This window comes from Chrysemys picta, chromosome 2, assembly GCF_011386835.1.
Source record: "Chrysemys picta bellii isolate R12L10 chromosome 2, ASM1138683v2, whole genome shotgun sequence".
NCBI lineage: Eukaryota > Metazoa > Chordata > Testudines > Emydidae > Chrysemys > Chrysemys picta.
The window spans coordinates 119,304,839-119,324,255 of NC_088792.1; the positions used below are offsets into that span (position 1 = coordinate 119,304,839).

A 19,417-nucleotide genomic window follows, 5' to 3' on the forward strand; every position below is an offset into this window, starting at 1 on the left:
GATATCTTCATAGATTCTTGGAAGATCCAAGTATCTATGAAGATATCTTTTTATAAGTTCCAAGTATTTTTTTCACAAAACTAATTTTGAAACTGTATCCATTTAATTTCATTTTTAAAATTCATGTGTTTGTAAAATTTGTGAATGTTGTGTTCTAGCAAACTGCTCTGCACTGGAGTGCCTACTACAATAACCCAGAGCATGTGAAACTTCTTATAAAACACGATTCTAATATTGGAATCCCTGATATTGAAGGCAAAATCCCACTTCATTGGGCAGCTAACCACAAGGATCCCAGTGCAGTTCTAACAGTCAAATGTATTCTGGTAAGAAAGTTTATTATAATAATTCCTTTCTGTCTATTTTCCTGTACTCTTAATATACATATTTTCAGTTTCATGGAGGTATAAAATTTGATGGATCACTCCACTGGTCCTTGTAATGGTATACCCTTTGGTGTCCAATAACTGTTTCATAAGAAATAGAATATACCTCACAGTCCTGTTCCAATACTTGTGGAAAGTCAAAAGCTCCCTGTAATTTAATGGGAATTGGATCAGGCAGGCCCCTTTGTTACTAGGTGCAGTGATCAGAATGTCTTCTAGTTTTCATTGGAGCTTCCCTTTAACAAGCACATTGTTGGAAGCAACCGTGTACACTATTTTCTCTTGATAATTTCCCATTTATCATGATCTAAACCCCACTCTGTACTACAGAAAGTTATACTTGCTTAATGTCTCATGGCAAATTCTTCGGTTACACCAGTGTAGTTACTCTGAATTTTCAGAAGTGAAACAGAGCAGAATTTCGCTCCCAGATTTTAATTCTTTGCCTTTATGTAGGAAATTTTCTGCCCTGCAAGCTGAATTCCACTGAGTAACACTGAGTTCTTGTTTTGTTATTGTTATCCCTTTTTGACCCAAGCATTTAGGCAGACATTCAGAATCTAGTAAGTTATTCTAGTTAAGGGAAGAAATTGATCATAGGTATTTCTTTGATGCAGTTTTGCTTATTTACAAAAAACGTACGAAGTCCCGTGTCACTGAACACAGAAGGAATAAAATAGCAGGAAACAGCTTCTTTTGTTCACAGCACCAAGAACACTCTTTTCATCCTGCACTTCTTACCCCAAAACCTCTCCTCAGGTTTCTTTCAGGATCTTAAATAAGGCTGCAATTCAGTCTCAGGTATTTTTAGTAAAAGTCACGGACAGATCAAGGGAAATAAACAAAAATTCACTGCCTATGGCCTGTCCATGACTTATACTATAAATACCTCTGACTAAATCTTGGAGCAGCTGCTGCTGCGTGGAGCCGCTGCTGTGCGGGGCGCACCCATCAATCCCAGAGAGGTTGTAACTTGACCCATAACAAGATTTCCCCAGCTCGTAATATCATTTTGCTGGGGGAGGGGAGTTAAAAGACACTCCTGTTTTGTAGGATAAATGGAAGTTTAAGGACTGCACTTTGTTGAGCTTGTGGTTGGGACACATTGAAAGCCCTGGGGCTGTGTGTTGCGCTGATATTGAATGGCTAGCAAAGAATGTTGTTCTTCGAGTGCTTTCTTATGTCAATTCCATTCTAGGTTTGTGCAAGCACATGTGCATAGTCATCGGAGATTTTTGCCTTAGCAGGATCCGTAGGGTTGGCTGTGGCGCTCCCTTGAGTGCCGCGCTAATACGTTGGAATATTATGTGCCATCAGCCCTACGCCCTCTCAGTTTGTTCTTACCGCCCATGGTGGTTGGTCAGAGCACCTTGTCTTGCATAGCAAGAGCGTAAGCGGTTCTTAACAGCCCATTGTTATTCCCTTTCTATATAGTTTGTAGGTACTTAGCATTTAAAATAAGTGTTAGGTGTTAGTTTAGCGGTTAGAGTCCCGTCTGAGACTTCACCCTGGAGCGGGGCATGCCCCGTTCCCCGGGCTTTAAGCTGTATTCGTCATGCAACAGGCTGATGCCTATCACTGACTCCAACAGCAGCTGTTTGAAGTGCTTGGGGGAATCCCATGTAAAGGATAAGTGCAGGATTTGCAAAAACTTTCGTCACAGAACCCAAAAGCTGAGGGACGTCTGTTTGAGAGCCCTCCTGATGGAGGTCACGCTGAACCAGGTGTCGGAGCCCTCCTGACCAGATTCTGCTCCTAGCACCTCGGCATTGGTGCAGAGTGCCCCACTGGCACCGGGATCCTCCCAGCACCGTTCCCCCCTCACTGGTGCCCAAGAAGCAACTGAAGAAAAAGGGCTCCCCAGCACCGTCCAAGGAGGGGAAGGAGGCTCTGGGCAAAGGACCTAGTTCAGGCCACTTGCCCGCCCCGGAGCAAGTGGCCGCTATGCTCTGACCCCCTAGCCCAGCCAAGGATCTGACTCCGACTCCTGGGAGCAGTAGGGGATCCCAGCTTCTATGGGGATCTTGTTGCCTGGGACGGCCCAAGCTGCCAAAGACCTGGTGGGCCTACCGGTACTGCAGACGTTGCACCAGGCACCGGAAGTGGCTACGGACCTGCTGCCCAAGGGCAAGCCAGTCATGGGACCTCCCCAAAGGGCAAGGGAGAACCATCAGTCCCTGGATGGCAAGCATTCATCCCCATGGCCTAGGACCTTGGTCACCAACTAGAAGGCCCAGGACCCCAGCGCCATGTTCTCCTTCCACGAGGCACGGATCGCCGGAGTTGAAGCACTGGTCCCTGCGTTCCCCGCACTGGATAGCTTCCTGCCTAAGATCACCTTGGTGCAGATCTTTGGCAGTAAAGCGTTTGATACGGTACCGCACGAGGAATTATTGGTTAAATTGGAAAAGATGGGGATCGATATGTAAATCCAGAGGTGGATAAGGAACTGGTTAAAGGGGAGACTGCAGCGGGTCATACTGAAAGGTGAACTGTCAGGTTGGAGGGAGGTCACCAGTGGAGTTCCTCAAGGTTCGGTTTTGGGTCCCATTTTATTTAATCTATTTATTACTGACCTCGGAACCAAATGTAGGAGTGGTCTGATAAAGTTTGCAGATGACACAAAGTTGGGAGGTATTGCCAATTCGGAGAAGGATCGGGATATTCTGCAGGGAGACTTGGATGACCTTGTAAATTGGAGTAATAGAAATAGGATGAAATTTAATAGTGAAAAGTGTAAGGTGATGCATTTAGGGATGACTAACAAGAATTTTAGTTATAAGCTGGGGACGCATTGGTTGGAAGTAACAGAGGAGGAGAAAGACCTCGGAGTCCTGGTTGACTGCAGGATGATGATGAGTCGGCAATGTGACGTGGCTGTGAAAAAAGCCAATGCGGTCTTGGGATGCATTAGGCGAGGTATATCTAGTAGGGATAAGGAGGTGCTGCTTCCATTATACAAGGCACTGGTGAGACCTCATTTGGAGTACTGTGTGCAGTTCTGGTCTCCCATGTTTAAAAGGGATGAACTCAAACTGGAACGGGTACAGAGAAGGGGCACTAGGATGATCAGAGGAATGGAAAAGCTGTCGTATGAAAGGAGAGTCGAGGAGCTCGGTTTGTTTACCCTAACCAAAAGAAGGCTGAGGGGGGATATGATTGCTCTCTTTAAATATATCAGAGGGATAAATACCAGGGAGGGAGAGGAATTATTTCAGCTCAGTACTAATGTGGACACAAGAACGAATGGATATAAACTGGAGGTGGGGAAGTTTAGGCTTGAAATTAGACGAAGGTTTCTAACCATCAGAGGGGTGAAATTTTGGAACAGCCTTCCGAGGGAAACAGTGGGGGCGAAAGACCTCTCTGGCTTTAAGATTAAGCTTGATAAGTTTATGGAGGGAATGGTTTGATGGGATAACATGATTTTAGTCAATTAATCAACAGTGTGCCATCGCTGGTAAATAGTATCAATGGTCAATGAGGGTCTGGCTGGAGAATCTTGCCTGCATGCTCGGGGTTCTACTGATCGCCATATTTGGGGTCGGGAAGGAATTTTCCTCCAGGGTAGATTGGCAGAGGCCCTGGAGGTTTTTCGCCTTCCTCCGCAGCATGGGGCAGGGGTCGCTAGCTGGAGGATTCTCTGCGACTTGAAGTCCTGAAATCACAGGATTTGGGGACTTCAACAGCTGAGTCAAGGGAAAGGGGGTGGGTCAGCTTTTGTGGCCTGCATCATGTGGGAGGTCAGACTAGATGATCATACTGGTCCCTTCTGACCTTAAAGTCTATGAGTCTATGAGATCTCTATCACCCAGGCGGTCTCCTAGGTGCCGGTCCCCGCCAGTTCGGGACTGCTTGCCATCGTGGCACTGATCTCCTCTGCCTCAGTACCCCTCAAGGGACAGGTGACAATCCCCACCCTCTAGACACCGGTCTCCGACAAGACTTAGTCGGCACACACAGGCCTCCACAGCCCCACTCTGGTCACCGGAAGGAGACTAATCCGAGTCAGAGCTGGGGTTCAGCCCATCGTCGGCCCACAAGACTAGCACGATGCTGGCAGCATGGTAGCAGGGACAGTGGCCTGCTCAATGGCCATGTTGGAACCCTTGGGTGGTACTGGTGATGCTGGTTCCATACTCCCACCACTCCTCTGTGGCCGCTTTGGACAAACTGCTGGCACCGGGCTCGAAACACGGTGCAGAATCCACCGCGGAGACAAATCAACAGGCACCAACACCCAAGGAGCTGTCTCCAGAAAGGGAAGGGGAACCCACCCCTCCCCCAGTGATGCACTCATCATCTTCGTGGCTGAACAAAGCGGTGGCTGGGCCCTCCCGGACTGGCAGTCCCCCCGACAACTTTAAGGAGCACCAGGCTCTCCTTAAAAGGGTGGCAACCAACTTAAACCTCGAAATCGAGGAGTTGGAGGAACAATCTTGTTCAACGTCATATTGTCCTCCACCTGCATCGCACTACCTGTCCACCTTGGGGTCCTAAAGATTGCTAAAACACTGTGGCAGACCCCATCTTTGATTCCACCCATGTCCAAAAGGGTGGAAAAAATGTATTTCATCCCTGCAAAGGGGTTTGAATATCTCTATACGCATCCACCAGCGGGGTCGCTGGTCATGTCCGCAGTTAACAAGAGGGATAGGCAGGGCCAGATGAGCAGCACGCCAAAAAATAAAGGAGCCAAATGACTAGACCTCTTTGGCAGAAAATTTATTCAACAGCCAGCCTATAATTCCAGGTACCGAACCACCAAGCCCTGTTGGGCAGGTACAATTTTAATTTATGGGATTCCCTTATCAAGTTCAGGGAGGCCCTTTCACAGGACCTGGCCCTCGAGCTTGCCACGATCCTGGAGGAGGGAAAAGCGGTGGCAAAGGGCACCCTCCAGATGGCCTGGGATGCTACAGACTTGGCCGCCAGGGTGGTTGCTTTGGCGGTGGCCATCAGGCGCAGCTGTTGGCTACAATCTTCAGGGTTATCCCAAGAGATGCAGGCCACAATCCAGGAACTCCCTTTTGAGGGCGTGGGGTTCTTCTCTGAGCTCACTGACGCAAAGCTGCATGGCTTTAAAGACTCCCAGGCCATCCTGCTATCGCTGGGCCTCCACACTCCGCAGCAGGCCAGAAAGCAATTCCGGCCTCCACCTTTGCCTCCTCCGCCTCGGTCCTGGGGAGTTCTGGCAGGGTACCTACAGGAGAAAGGACAAAGACAAAGCATTTAAAGCATTGGCCCGCATCATGCGGGAGGTCATGGCCCGCATCATGCGGGAGGTCAGACTAGATGATCATAATGGTCCCTTCTGACCTTAGAGTCTATGAGTAAATACTGTGTCCCTTCATCCTCTCGCTTGCCAGCTCAACTTGGCTCTTTGAAACACCACAGGGCCCAGAGACAGGTGTTTTGAAGCTGCGACCGAGGACGGCACTCCAGTCAGGTACCTGGATCCACCCTCGTGTTCTTCCCTCTACCGCCTGCGCCCCTTCCAGTCGACATGGTCATGAGTGACATCAGACCGTTGAGTGCTCCACACAATATCCTTGGGATACACCCAACAATTCTCGACTGCCCCTCCCTTTCACCCCCCTTCCCCATTCCTCTTCAGGGACCCTTCTCAGGAGCAACTCCTCACTCAGGATGTGGAAAACTTCCAATGGCTGGGAGTGGTGGAGGAGATCCCTTTGGATATGAAGAGAAAAGGATTCTACTTCAGCTATTTCCTAATCCCGAAAGCAAAAGGGGGCCTAAGACCCATCCTGGACCTGCATCGCCTCAACAAGCATCTCAAGAAGTTGAAGTTTCATATGGTCTCCCTGTCCTCCAGGATCCCCTTCCTGGTACGCTGCCCTCAACTTGAAGGATACATATTTCCATTTATAGAGGACACAGATGGTTCCTCTGCTTTGTGTTGGGCCAGCGCCATTTCCAATTCACAGCGCTGCCCTTTGGTCTCTTGTCAGCCCTGGGAGTGTTTACAATGTGCATGGCGACAGTGGCCACTTACCTGAGGCGTTGGGGCGTTCAAATTTACCAGTACCTCGACAACTGGTTGATCAAGGGCCAGTCTCGGTATCAGGTGCAGTAGCACCATGTTCTGGTTTGCTTCACATGTCGCGATCTAGGTCTATTGATAAACCAGAAAAGATCAACGTTGGTTCCGGTGCAGCACATAGAGTTCATAGGAGCAGTCCTTGACTCTACTCGGGCGAGGGCCTTCCTCTCCAAAGCCCGATTCCACGCGTTGTCAGACCTAATCTCACATATGCAAGCCCACCCTCTCACTACTGCTTATACGTGCTTGAGACTGTTGGGCCACATGGCGGCCTGCACTTACACACATGGTGCCATCTCAGGTCCCTACATGCATGGCTGGCATCCGTCTATGTCCCCAACAGATACAACATAGACCAGGTAATCAAGGGTCCCGACCATATACTGTCATCATTCACTTGGTGGTTGGACCCCACATCAGTGTTGGAGGGAGTCCCCTTTGCGGCCCTGGCCCCATCGGTTACCCTGGTTTCCGATGCTTTGGATCTGGGGTGGGAAGCTCATCTGGGTGACCTCGGCATGCATGGTCATTGGTCGAGTCGCAATCGCTCCTTATACATAAATATCAGGGAGCTCAGAATGGTACGCTTGGCCTGTCAAGCTTTCCTGCCTCATATAAAAGGCAGGGTGGTTCAAGTCCTGATGGACAATACCGCCGCCATGTTCTATGTCAGCAAGCAAGGCAGAGCCCGATCCTCAGCCCTTTGCCAAGAAGCCCTCAGGCTCTGGAACTTCTGTGTTCAGCACACCATTCATCTCGTGGCCGCACACCTCCCCAGGGCCAGAAACACTTTGACAGATCGCCTAAGCAGGACCTTCTCATCTCGCCACAAGTGGTCACTCCGTTCGGAGCTAGTCAGCATCATTTTCCAAAGGTGGGGGACTTGTTCCTGCTTCTGTGGTCGTGGGCTCAGATGTATGCCTTCCGTCCAGTGCCGTTAATCCATGGAGTCCTCGTGAAGATCAAGCAGGACAGAGCAAAAGTAATCCTCATACCACTGGCTTGGCCGCGACAGCACTGGTTCAGCACGCTCCTGGACCTCTCGGTGGCCGCCCTGTTACAGCTACCACTCCGGCCGGACCTATTGTCTCAGAACCATGGCAGACTGTTGCATCTGAACCTGACGGCACTGCATCTGACAGCCTGGCTGCTGCATGGTTGAATGCGGATGAGCGGCTGTGCTCGGACGATATCCAACAGGTCCTGCTGGGCAGCAGAAAGCCTTCAACCAGAGCAGCCTACCAAATGGAAATGGAATATATGCTGGACTTGGGATAAAGGCATTCGACCCAAGAGGGCCTCACTGCAGTTAATCCTGGATTACCTCCTCCATTTTAAGATCCAGGGTCTGTCTCTTTCATCTGTATCCGCTACCGCTATGAGCAGGCCAAGGTGCCTCCTCCGGCGATTGTAACCGCCCACTCAACCAGGACACAAGCCTCTTCAGCAGCTTACCTAGCCCAAGTGCTGATCCAGGATATCTGCAAGGCTGCCATCTGGTTGTCTGTCCACACATTTACATCGCGTTATGAACTTACCCAGCAGGCCAGAGACGATGCTGGCTTTGGTAGAGCAGTATTGCAAGCTGTACAACCGTGAACTCCGAGCCCACCTCCAGGGATACTGTTTGTGAGTCACCTAGAATGGAATCGACATGAGCAAGCACTCGAAGAAGAAAAAACAGTTACCTACCTTTCGTAACTGGTGTTCTTTGAGATGTGTTGCTCATGTCCATTCCATTACCTGCCCTCCTGCCCCTCTGTTGGAGTTGCCGGCAAGAAGGAACTGAGAGGGCGTAGGTCCAGCAGCGCCTTATATACTGATGCATTAGCGCGGCACTCAAGGGGGTGCCACAGCTGACCCTATGGATACCATTAAGTCAAAAATCTCTGATGACTGTGCACATGGGTGTGCAAGCACCTAGAATGAAATGGACATGAGCAACACATCTAAAAGAAAACAGTTATGAAAGGTAGGTAACTATTTTTTCAGTTGCGCCTACCTTGTTCTTTTTTCAGAAGTATATAGTTAGAGACCATACATCTGCAATACTTCATTAAATAGTCTAATACATTTTACATTATGCTTTTAAGAAAACATGATAAACAAGTCAAGTCTTTACATGCAATATTTTTAGAATTCTTCATACCTAATTCAATGTCCAATATTGATTATTATACCAAATGAAACCTGTGTCAGCTGATCAGCTTGGTTGACCATGACACATTTAAAAAAAGTTTTTAAATGATCAAACTTAAGCCAGTTAGAAACTCATGTATTTATAGAACTACAGTGTTTAAAAACAAAAAATATCTGAAGGCTCTTAGATTTCCTTTGTAACACTGTGTTGAATAGTATCTTTAAGAACATAAGAATGGCCATACGGGGTCAGACCAAAGGTCCATCTAGCCCAGTATCCTGTCTTCTGACAGTGGCCAATGCCAGGTGCCCCAGAGGGAATGAACAGAACAGGTAATCATCAAGTGATCCATCCCCTGTCACTCATTCCCAGCTTCTGGCAAACGGAGGCCAGGGACACCATCCCTGCCCATCCTGGCTAATAGCCATTGATGGACCTGTCCTCCGTGAATTTATCTAGTTCTTTTTTGAACCCTATTATAGTCTTGGCCTTCACAACATCCTCTGGCAAAGAGTTCCACAGGCTGACTGTGTTGTGTGTGAAGAAGTACATCCTTTTGTTTGTTTTAAACCTGCTGCCTATTAATTTCATTTGGTTTCCCCTAGTTCTTGTGTTATGAGACGGAGTAAATAGCACTTCCTTATTTACTTTCTCCACACCATGATTTTATACACCTCTCTCATATCCCCCCCCCCCCCCCCCCAGTAGTCTCTTTTCCAAGCTGAAAAGTCCCAGGCTTATTAATCTCTCCTCATATGGAAGCCATTCCATATCCCTAATCATTTTTGTTGCCCTTTTCTGAAACTTTTCCAAGTCCAGTATATCTTTTTTGAGATGGGGTGACCACATCTGCACACAGTATTTAAGATGTGGTCGTACCATGGATTTATATAGAGGCAATACAATATTTTCTGTCTTATTATCTATCCCTTTCTTAATGATTCCCAACACTGTTCGCTTTTTTGTCTGCCACTGCATGTTGAATGGATGTTTTCAGAGAACTATCCACAATGACTCCAAGATCTCTTTCTTGAATGGTAACAGATAATTTAGATCCCATCTAAATTATTATTTATGTTTTCCAATGTGTGTTACTTTGCATTTATCAACATTGAATTTCATCTGCCATTTTGTTGCCCAGACATTCAGTTTTGAGAGATCCTTTTGTAGCTCTTCGCAGTCTGCCTAACTATCTTGAGTAGTTTTGTATCATCTACAAATTTTGCCACCTCACTGTTTATCCCTTTTTCCAGATCATTTATAAATATGTTGAATAGGACTGGTCCCAGTACAGACCCCTTGGGGACACCACTATTTACCTCTCTCCATTCTGAAAACTAACCATTTATTCCTACCCTTTATTTCCTATCTTTTAACTAGTTACCAGTCCATGAGAGGACCTTCCCTCTCGTCCCATGACTGCTTATTTTGCTTAAGAGTCTTTGGTGAGGGACCTTGTCAAATGCTTTCTGAAAATCTAAGTACACTATATAGAGTCATAGACTTTAAGGTCAGAAGGAACCATCATGATCGTCTAGTCTGACCTCTTGCACAACACAGGCCACAGAATCTCACCCACCCACTCCTGTAATAAACCCCTAACCTATGTCTGAGCAATTGAAGTCCTCAAATCATGGTTTAAAGACTTCAAGGTGCAGAGAATCCTCCAGCAAGTGGCCCATGCCCCACGCTGCAGAGGAAGGCAAAACCCCCCCAGGGCCTCTGCCAATCTGCCCTGGAGGAAAATTCCTTCCTGACCCCAAATATGGCGATCAGCTAAACCCTGAGCATGTGGGCAAGACTCATGAGCCAGACACCCAGGAAAGAATTCTCTGTAGTAACTCAGATCCCACCCCTCTAACATCCCATCACAGGCCATTGGGCATATTTACCGCTAATAATCAAAGATCAATTAATTGCCAAAATTAGGCTATCCCATCATACCATCCCCTCCATAAACTTATCATGCTTAGTCTTGAAGCCAGATACGTCTTTTGCCCCCACTACTCCCCTTGGAAGGCTGTTCCAGAACTTCACTCCTCTGATGGTTAGAAACCTTTGTCTAATTTCAAGTCTAAACTTCCTGATGGCCAGTTTATATCCATTTGTTCTTGTGTCCACACTGGTACTGAGCTTAAATAATTCCTCTCTCTCCCTGGTATTTATCCCTCTGATATATTTATAGAGAGCAATCATATCTCCCCTCAGCCTTCTTTTGGTTAGGCTAAACAAGCCAAGCTCTTTGAGTCTCCTTTCATAGGACAGGTTTTCCATTCCTCAGATCATCCTAGTAGCCCTTCTCTGTACCTGTTCCAGTTTGAATTGGTCCTTCTTAAAAATGGGAGACCAGAACTGCACACAATATTCCAGATGAGGTCTCACCAGTGCCTTGTATAATGGTACTAACACCTCCTTATCTCTACTGGAAATACCTCGCCTGATGCATCCCAAGACCGCATTAGCTTTTTTCACAGCCATATCACATTGGTGTCTCATAGTCATTCTGTGATCAACCAATACTCCGAGGTCCTTCTCCTCCTCTGTTACTTCCAACTGATGCGTTCCCAACTTATAAGAAAAGTTCTTGTTATTAATCCCTAAATGCATGACCTTGCACTTTTCACTATTAAATTTCATCCTATTACTATTACTCCAGTTTACAAAGTCATCCAGATCTTCCTGTATGATATCCCGGTCCTTCTCTGTATTGACAATACCTCCCAGCTTTGTGTCATCCGCAAACTTTATTAGCACACTCCCACTTTTTGTGCTGAGGTCAGTAATAAAAAGATTAAATAAGATTGGTCGCAAAACTGATCCCTGAGGAACTCCTCTAGTAACCTCCCTCCAGCCTGACAGTTCACCTTTCAGTATGACCCGTTGTAGTCTCCCCTTTAACCAGTTCCTTATCCACCTTTCAATTTTCATATTGATCTCCATCTTTTCCAATTTAACTAATAATTCCCCATGTGGAACCAAATCAAATGCCTTACTGAAATCGAGGTAAATTAGATCCACTGTGTTTCCTTTGTCTAAAAAATCTGTTACCTTCTCAAAGAAGGAGATCAGTTGTTTTGGCACGATTTACCTTTTGTAAAACCATGTTGTATTTTGTCCCAATTACCATTGACCTCAATGTCCTTTTTCCAAGACCTTGCATACTACAGATGTCAAACTAGCAGGCCTGTAGTTACCCAGATCACGTTTTTTTCCTTTCTTAAAAATAGGAACTATGTTAGCAATTCTCCAGTCATACGGTACAACCCATGAGTTTACAGATTCATTAAAAATTCTTGCTAATGGGCTTGCAATTTCATGTGCCAGTTCCTTTAATATTCTTGGATGAAGATTATCTGGGCCCCCCGATTTAGTCCCATTAAGCTGTTCAAGTTTGGCTTCTACCTCGGATGTTGTAATATCTACCTCCATATCCTCATTCCCATTTGTCATCCTGCCATTATCCCCAAGCTCCTCATTAAAGACTGAGGCAAAGTATTTGTTTAGATATTGGGCCATGCCTAGATTATCCTTAACCTCCACTCCATCCTCAGTGTTTAGCAGTCCCACTTCTTCTTTCTTTGTTTTCTTCTTATTTATATGGCTATAGAATCTTTTACTATTGGTTTTAATTCCCTTTGCAAGGTCCAACTCTACATGGCTTTTGGCCTTTCTCACTTGATCCCTACATGTTCTGACCTCAATAAGGTAGCTTTCCTTGCTGATCCCTTCCATCTTCCACTCCTTGTAGGCTTTCTGCTTTTTCTTAATCACCTCTCTGAGATGCTTGCTCATCCAGCTTGGTCTACAACTCCTGCCTATGAATTTTTTCCCCTTTCTTGGGATGCAGGCCTCTGATAGTTTCTTCAACTTTGACTTGAAGTAATCCCAGGCGTCCTGCCTTCAGATCCACAAGTTCTTCAGTCCAATCCACTTCCCTAACTAATTTCCTTAATTTTTTAAAGTTAGCCCTTTTGAAATCAAAAACCCTAGTCACAGATCTATTTTTGTTTATCCTTCCATTTAGCTTGAACTGAATTAGCTCATGATCGCTCGAACCAAGGTTCTCCCCTACAACCATTTCTTCTATAAGGTCTTCATTACTCACCAAAACCAAATCTAAAATGGCATCCCCTCTTCTTTGGTTCAGCAACTATGTGGTGAAGGAATCCATCAGCTATCGCATCCAGGAAAAACTGAGCCCTATTATTATTACTAGCACTTGTCCTCCAGTCTATATCTGGGAAGTTAAAGTCTCCCATGATCACACAATTCCTATTAGTATTTACTTCATTAAAAACATTAAAGAGGTCTCTATCCATATCCAAATCAGATCCCAGTGGTCTATAGCACACCCCAAGCACTATTCCAGAGGAGGCTCTAGTAGCTTTCTTCCCCAATGTGATTTTTGCCCAGACAGACTCTGTCTTATCCATTCCATCCCTTCTTATTCCTTTAGTCTACCTCATCATTGATATACAATGCTACTCCACCACCTTTGCCTTTATTTCTGTCTCTCCTAAACAGCACATACCCTTCAATACCTGTACTCCAGCCATGGCTACTATTCCACCATGTTTCTGTTATCCCTATAATAGTTCACTTCCCGCACTAGTAACTCTAGTTCCTCCATTTTGTTACCTAGGCTCCTCGCATTGGTGTACAAACATCTTAATTTTTGCTGTTTGGCTTTGCTCACATTCGTTACCCAATTAGGCACTGACATTCTACCACCAGTATCACCTATTAGACTGGTATCTACACTACCCTTCCTCCTTATGTCCATTCTCCTACCCACGGGTGTATCCTTTCTTACTTTACTTACTTTTCTTACTCTAAATACATTTGTTAGTCTCTAAGGTGCCACAAGTACTCCCGTTCTTTTTGCGGATTCAGACTAACACGGCTGCTACTCTGAAACCTTTCTTACTTTGTTTTCTTCCCTCTCAATGTTAAAATCCGGCGTGGAGATTACCTGGACATCTCCCAACCATCTCCCCCAAATTCCTAGTTTAAAGCTCTCTTAATCAGTTGTGCCAGCCTCCATCCTAGAAGTCTGTTTCCCTCCCTACTCAGGTGAAGTCCATCCCTAGAGAACAGTCCTCTGTCCATGAATGCCTCCCAGTGGCCATACATCCCAAAGTCCTCCTTATAGCACCACTGTCTGAGCCATCTGTTGATCATCATAATCTTCTCACACCTTTGTTGCCCTTCTCTAGGAACAGGCAGAATCCCACTGAAGATCACCTGAGCCTCGATTTCCTTAAGCGTCTTTCCCAGCCTGGCATAGTCTCCCTTGATACGTTCCAGCGAGAATCTAGCTGTATCATTTGTTCCCACGTGAAGGACAATCAGTGGACTCTTTCCCGCTCCCATTACGATCCTCTTCAGCCTCAGGTCCACATCCTGTATCTTAGCACCCAGCAGACAGCACACCCTTCTGTTCTCTGGATCAGCTCTGGTTTCAGGCCTGTCTATTCTTCTCAGTAAGGAGTCCCCAATCATGTAGACCTGCCTTTTCCTGGTGATGGTGCGATTCTCTGGTCTATCCCCTGTTCCCTCTGGCTGCAAGTCCTCTCGATTCCTATTCTCCCTTGCAATCCTCTGCAACCCATCCTGTGTCCTCCTGGGGCTCATATTTGGTGGTGTTATCTCCATTGACTCTTTCCCTCTTCCTATAGAACTAGCTGCTCTTCTCTTCTTCCTTGCCCTCCCACCTTCAGCAACCACCTGCTGTGCCCCTTCATATCCACTGTCTCCCGCTTGTCCACATGCTTGTTGACCCTCTCAAAGAATTAAAAATGGAGCTTTGTGTTTTAGAAAGTGTCCAGGGGACAACAACAATAATAATATGTGGTAAAGAGGAGTATCTTTTGCTGGGGGAAAGGGGAAAGACCATCTACACAGCTTTATAAGCCGGGAAAAAGAGATCTAATTATGGTTTCCGCAAATACTTGAGTCAGTCCTTTAAGGACCTGTGTATGGATCTGTTCACACTATATAACCAGGGCAAAACCCATTGGTGTGAACTGAAGATGAAATACTGCAAGAGAAGCTTGGGATAGATATCAAAAACATCAGCAAAAAATATTTGATGGTAACTGCAGATTTAGTATAGGTAATTGGTTATAAAACTATCCAGTGCCTGCTGTACTGATTAGTGACACTTCATCTCTTGCCTATTGTGAGGCATTTTCCACCATCCATTAAGGGTCTGTAGTTTTTCTTTCAAACTCATGTAACATATTTTTGTTTCTGATGTCTTTGTTAAACAGGATGCTGCTCCCACGGAATCTTTACTGAACTGGCAGGACTATGAAGGACGAACCCCACTTCATTTTGCAGTTGCTGATGGGAATGTGGCAGTGGTTGATGTCCTGACCTCTTATGAAGGCTGCAATGTGACATCTTATGACAACCTCTTTCGAACTCCTCTTCACTGGGCAGCTTTACTGGGTGAATTGAATAACACTAAATGCAAAACTTACTTAGGGCAATTATCTGTTTTTTATCCTATCTCCTGTTACTATTAAATTCCTGCCTGGCACCATGCTAACTAATCTTTGTAGAATAATTGTGATAGGCTATCAAACTAATTGGGAAGCAAATTCCAGAGACTGAGGTCCTCCATTGAAAATGTTCTATACCAGCAGACCATGCATTCAAATCTAAGAGCAGTTACTGAGAGCATATTAGCTATTCTCAATTTAAATGGGATGCATAGGTGGAGAGGCAGTTTCTCAGGCCTCAAACCAACCATGACTTTAAAGATCAATATCAACAATTTGAATTACATCCTAGTGCTTAGGGGGAGCCATTGCACTGTTTGGATCACTTGTGTTTTATGCTTCCTGTAGCTAACACAACTGAGCAAGTGGGTCACCTTGTTCCGCACCAGCTGTTCCTTCAGCTTCCAGGGTAATCTCTCACTGAGTCCATTAGAATAATCCCATCTGGAGGTTACCTAGAGACTCAGCCCAGAGGAACAGAAACAAACAGCTGCAGCAGGTACAGCTACACCATGAGGGGTCAGTAGGAGGAAGATGAGGCCCAAATGGAGTTATCTTTCTCACTCATCATCAGATCCAGAACTGTTTTTAAGGGAGAGCCCCCACTACCACCACCTTTGGAGGCTCTCGGAGCTTTGTGGCTTGGGGAATAAAGAAACTCCTAGGATGATCCACTCAGCAGGAGCAAAGACAAGCAGCTGGAGTAGGGACTTTCAGACACCGATGATGTCATCAGTAACTAGTTTTTAGAGTTTTTACTCTGGACATTGTTTTCCTTCACGATTAACTGCTTGCTCCAACTCCTTCCCACCCCTCCCTCACAGTCTCTTTACTTCAGCCTCAATTCACTTTCTTTCCATGCTCCTCCTCTTTCCCTCTCTTTTCTTAGCCCCCTCCCTTCAGTGTCCCCTCTCCCTCTTTCTCTTTAGCTAATCCCATCCCAGCAAGAGGGGGCGGGGGGAAGGTGGAACTAACATGATGTTTGCAAACCATCATGTTTTTCACTCTGCATGTATGTTATATTCCTTCCCTCAACCCTTTTTTTGTTTTGTCTGCTATATTATAAGCTTTTAAGGGCAGAGACCATTTCTTATTCTGTGTTTGTACAGTTCCTAACACACTGCGGCCCAGATCTCTACTGGTCTCCTTAAGCACAGTACCAATGAGAGATAATTATACAGATAACTGTGACAAAACCACATCAGAGAGAGTTGTTTATAACCATAATGTGAAATAAATGACCATGACCTTTCTGGTAACCAAAGCAAGGAGTAATAAGGGATCCAGAAGATCCCCTAAATGGGGAAACTCAGTGACAAAGGATGTGAACGCTCCTGCAATCATAAGCTCTAATATTGTGGAAGAAAGATGTTCCATTGGCTAGGGGTACTAGCCTGGTACTTGGCAAATCTGGGTTCAGTTCCCTGCTCCACTCCCAGCTTCCTGTAAGACCTTGGACAAATCACTTAGTTTCTCTGTGCTTAAGTTATCCATCTGTGAAGTGGGGCTAATAATGCTTTCCTATTTCACGGACAGGTGATATTAAAGTTTGTAAATTAGTCAGAGACTATAGAAATGGGAGTCAGATAATTACCGTAGATAAATCTAGATCCTGCCCCCAGTCATCCAGAGATTTGTCTGGCTTGAGCTTCAGTTCACCTTCTTCTAAATTTCTATCTTAATCAGGAATTTGCAAAGACATCACAGCTTCTAGGTTAGATAAGGACATAAGAATGGCCATACTGGGTCAGACCGATGATCCATCTAGCCCAGTATCCTGTCATCCAACAGTGTCCAATGCCAGGTGCTTCAGAGGGAATGAACAAAACAGACAATCATCAAGTGATTCATCCCCTCTTGCCCATTCCCAGGGACACTTCAGAGCATGGTTTTGGATGAGAGAGACAGAACTATATGTAATCTGTATACAGCCCCCCAAGCAGACCCACAAAAGCATTGAATTGAATGGGGTGACTGACTAGGGCCCTGAAGAGCACTGTACAAGAGAGCCCTTGAAAGAGATGAGCAGTTACCAGCCACTACTGCTACAGTCTGTGGTTGAGTTAACAGAACCTCTTGATCAGAGATATCTAAAAGCATCAGCGTGGACACCTAACATTTGTCCATTGCTAAGACGAAATCATTAGCCAAATGAAATCAGTGCAATCTGCATACTATATCATGGCTGAAAAGTTGGTTGAGAGGGATGACAGATGTCCAGGGACTCCAGAGGATACTGGTGTTGCCTCGCCAGCATATTTTCAATAACCTTACTGCAAAAAGACGGGTTAGAAACAAGTAGTAGTTGTAAGGTTTGTCACCATCAAGAGGCTGTGTCTTGAGCAAGGGCCTAACAACCTCTCATTTACAAGAAGCTGGCACCCTACCCTCCTGTAGGGGCATTAAGGATCTCAAAGAACAGTAGAACCAATAGGCCAGATCTTTAGCAGGTGTAAACCTGCTCTATTGAAGTCAATGGAGTTATGCCAGTTTACACCAGCTGAGGATATAATCATTCATATTACTGATTGTATATGATTTTAGAGCTGGCTCTTCTCTCCTCACAAGGGGTTTTCAAAGCTTAATAAGTTGAATTTTGCACTTCACCTGAAATTGCAAAGTGTTACATTTCTGAAAAGTAGTATAATGAAAACTTTAGCATGAAAAGGAACTGATTTGTTTTGATTCTAGAACTTGTGAGTAGCAGCAGTGCTCAGTAGATGAATATCAGGTTCTCTGAAACTGGGTGTACTAATGGCTTTATTTGTGAACGAGTGCAGCAAGCAGAAGAAACGCTGATGTCCATGCTCCTCTCTGATATACCAGTCATTTAATGTGAAAAACACATTACTTCTAGTTATGAAGCTTTGCAAAATTCTGCTAATAATAAGACCTTTACAGACACTGTTAGGGCAAATGGGCATCCCTTGTCTCCATGCGATAGTGAGTGATATTCATCTGTCATGCTACTCCCTTTACCCTCCCGAAAACCCCAGTTCAGCTAGGAAAAAATACAGTTGGATTTTTTATCTTTCTAATGTTGCTATTACTGACTTTTTCCATTAACATGTCCAATCTGAGTCTCTATAAGGCCTGATCTACAAAATTTTGTCAGCATAACTATGTCAGTCAGGAATGTGAAAAAACACACCCACTAGCCGAAGTATGCCAGCAAAACCCCCATATAGACAAGGTCAGCTCCCACACTGCTGTCCTGGGCAACACAGTATGGGAAGTAGGTGAGCAGCCCTCAGAGGTGAAAGAACAGGTTAAGGACTATTTAGAAAAGTTGGACATGCACAAAACCATGGGTCCAGATCTAATGCATCCGAGGGTGCTGAGGGAATTGGCTGATGCGATTCCAGAGCCATTGGCCATTATCTTCGAAAATTCCTGGTGATTGGGGGAGGTCCCAGCCGATTGGAAAAAGGCAAATATAATGCCCATCTTTAAAAAAGGGAAGAAGGAGAACCTGGGGAACTACAGACCGGTCAGCCTCACCTCAGTCCCTGGAAAAATCATGGAGCAGGTCCTCAAGGAAACCATTTTGAAGCACTTGGAGAGGAAGGTGTTGAGGAACAATCAACATGGATTCACCAAGGGCATGATTTAATTGGTGTTGGTCCTACTTTGAGCCGGGGGTTGGACTAGATGACCTCCTGAGGTCTCTTCCAACCCTAATCATCTATGATTCTATGATTCTTCTATGCCAAGAGAAGAGTGATTCTGTCAGCACAGCCAATGTTATATTCAGGGTAGTAGTAGTAACATGCTGATAGAAAAAATCCTTTGTCAGCTTATGCTGTATCTATGCTCTGGGGCTCCATCTGTATAGCTGTATCAACATAGCTATACTGGCAAAGCATTTGTGGTATAGACAAGGCCTAAGCTATAAAGTTGTATATACAAACGCTGTACGGTTTTATTCCTTTATAAGTTACCAAACACAAAACTAGTTCCCTGAAGCAACAACTAAAAATACACTTACAAATGTAAATAAATACAGTGTAAATAAAGGAAAACATAGTGTGTTTCAGCACTAACAGAAAATCAGAAAAAATTGATCTCACTGTTTCTAGTCTCACTCTCACTGTGAGGAAGAATGAGCAGGATGTGTCAAATCATAAGGAAAAGGCTTCAAACACTGCCATTCCACTTTAAACAGATCTAATCCACATGACCCTTTGGGAAGCTGAGATGCCAATAAAGGCACTGTTAAGCAAAGAGCAAGAGGTATTGCATCTCCAGTTAGAATATAGGTCTACTGTAACTATATAATAAGCAATCCAGTGAAAAAAGTTTTTCATAAGCAGGTAGGGCC

General features: G+C 45.2%; 1 protein-coding gene across 9 annotated transcripts in view; it reads left to right on the forward strand.

The window, feature by feature from the left end:
- Nucleotides 1-19,417, forward strand: part of INVS (inversin) — a 211,298-nt gene that overhangs the window by 107,382 nt on the left and 84,499 nt on the right. For 7 of the 9 annotated variants that reach the window (XM_024099606.3, XM_005292613.5, XM_065587212.1 and 4 more), the window contains 2 exons: nt 159-326; nt 14,863-15,043. In XM_024099606.3, the coding sequence (XP_023955374.2) occupies nt 159-326; nt 14,863-15,043 (349 nt within the window). The remainder of the gene's footprint in view (nt 1-158; nt 327-14,862; nt 15,044-19,417) is intronic. The other 2 variants (XM_024099607.3, XM_065587216.1) reach the window with 1 other exon arrangement.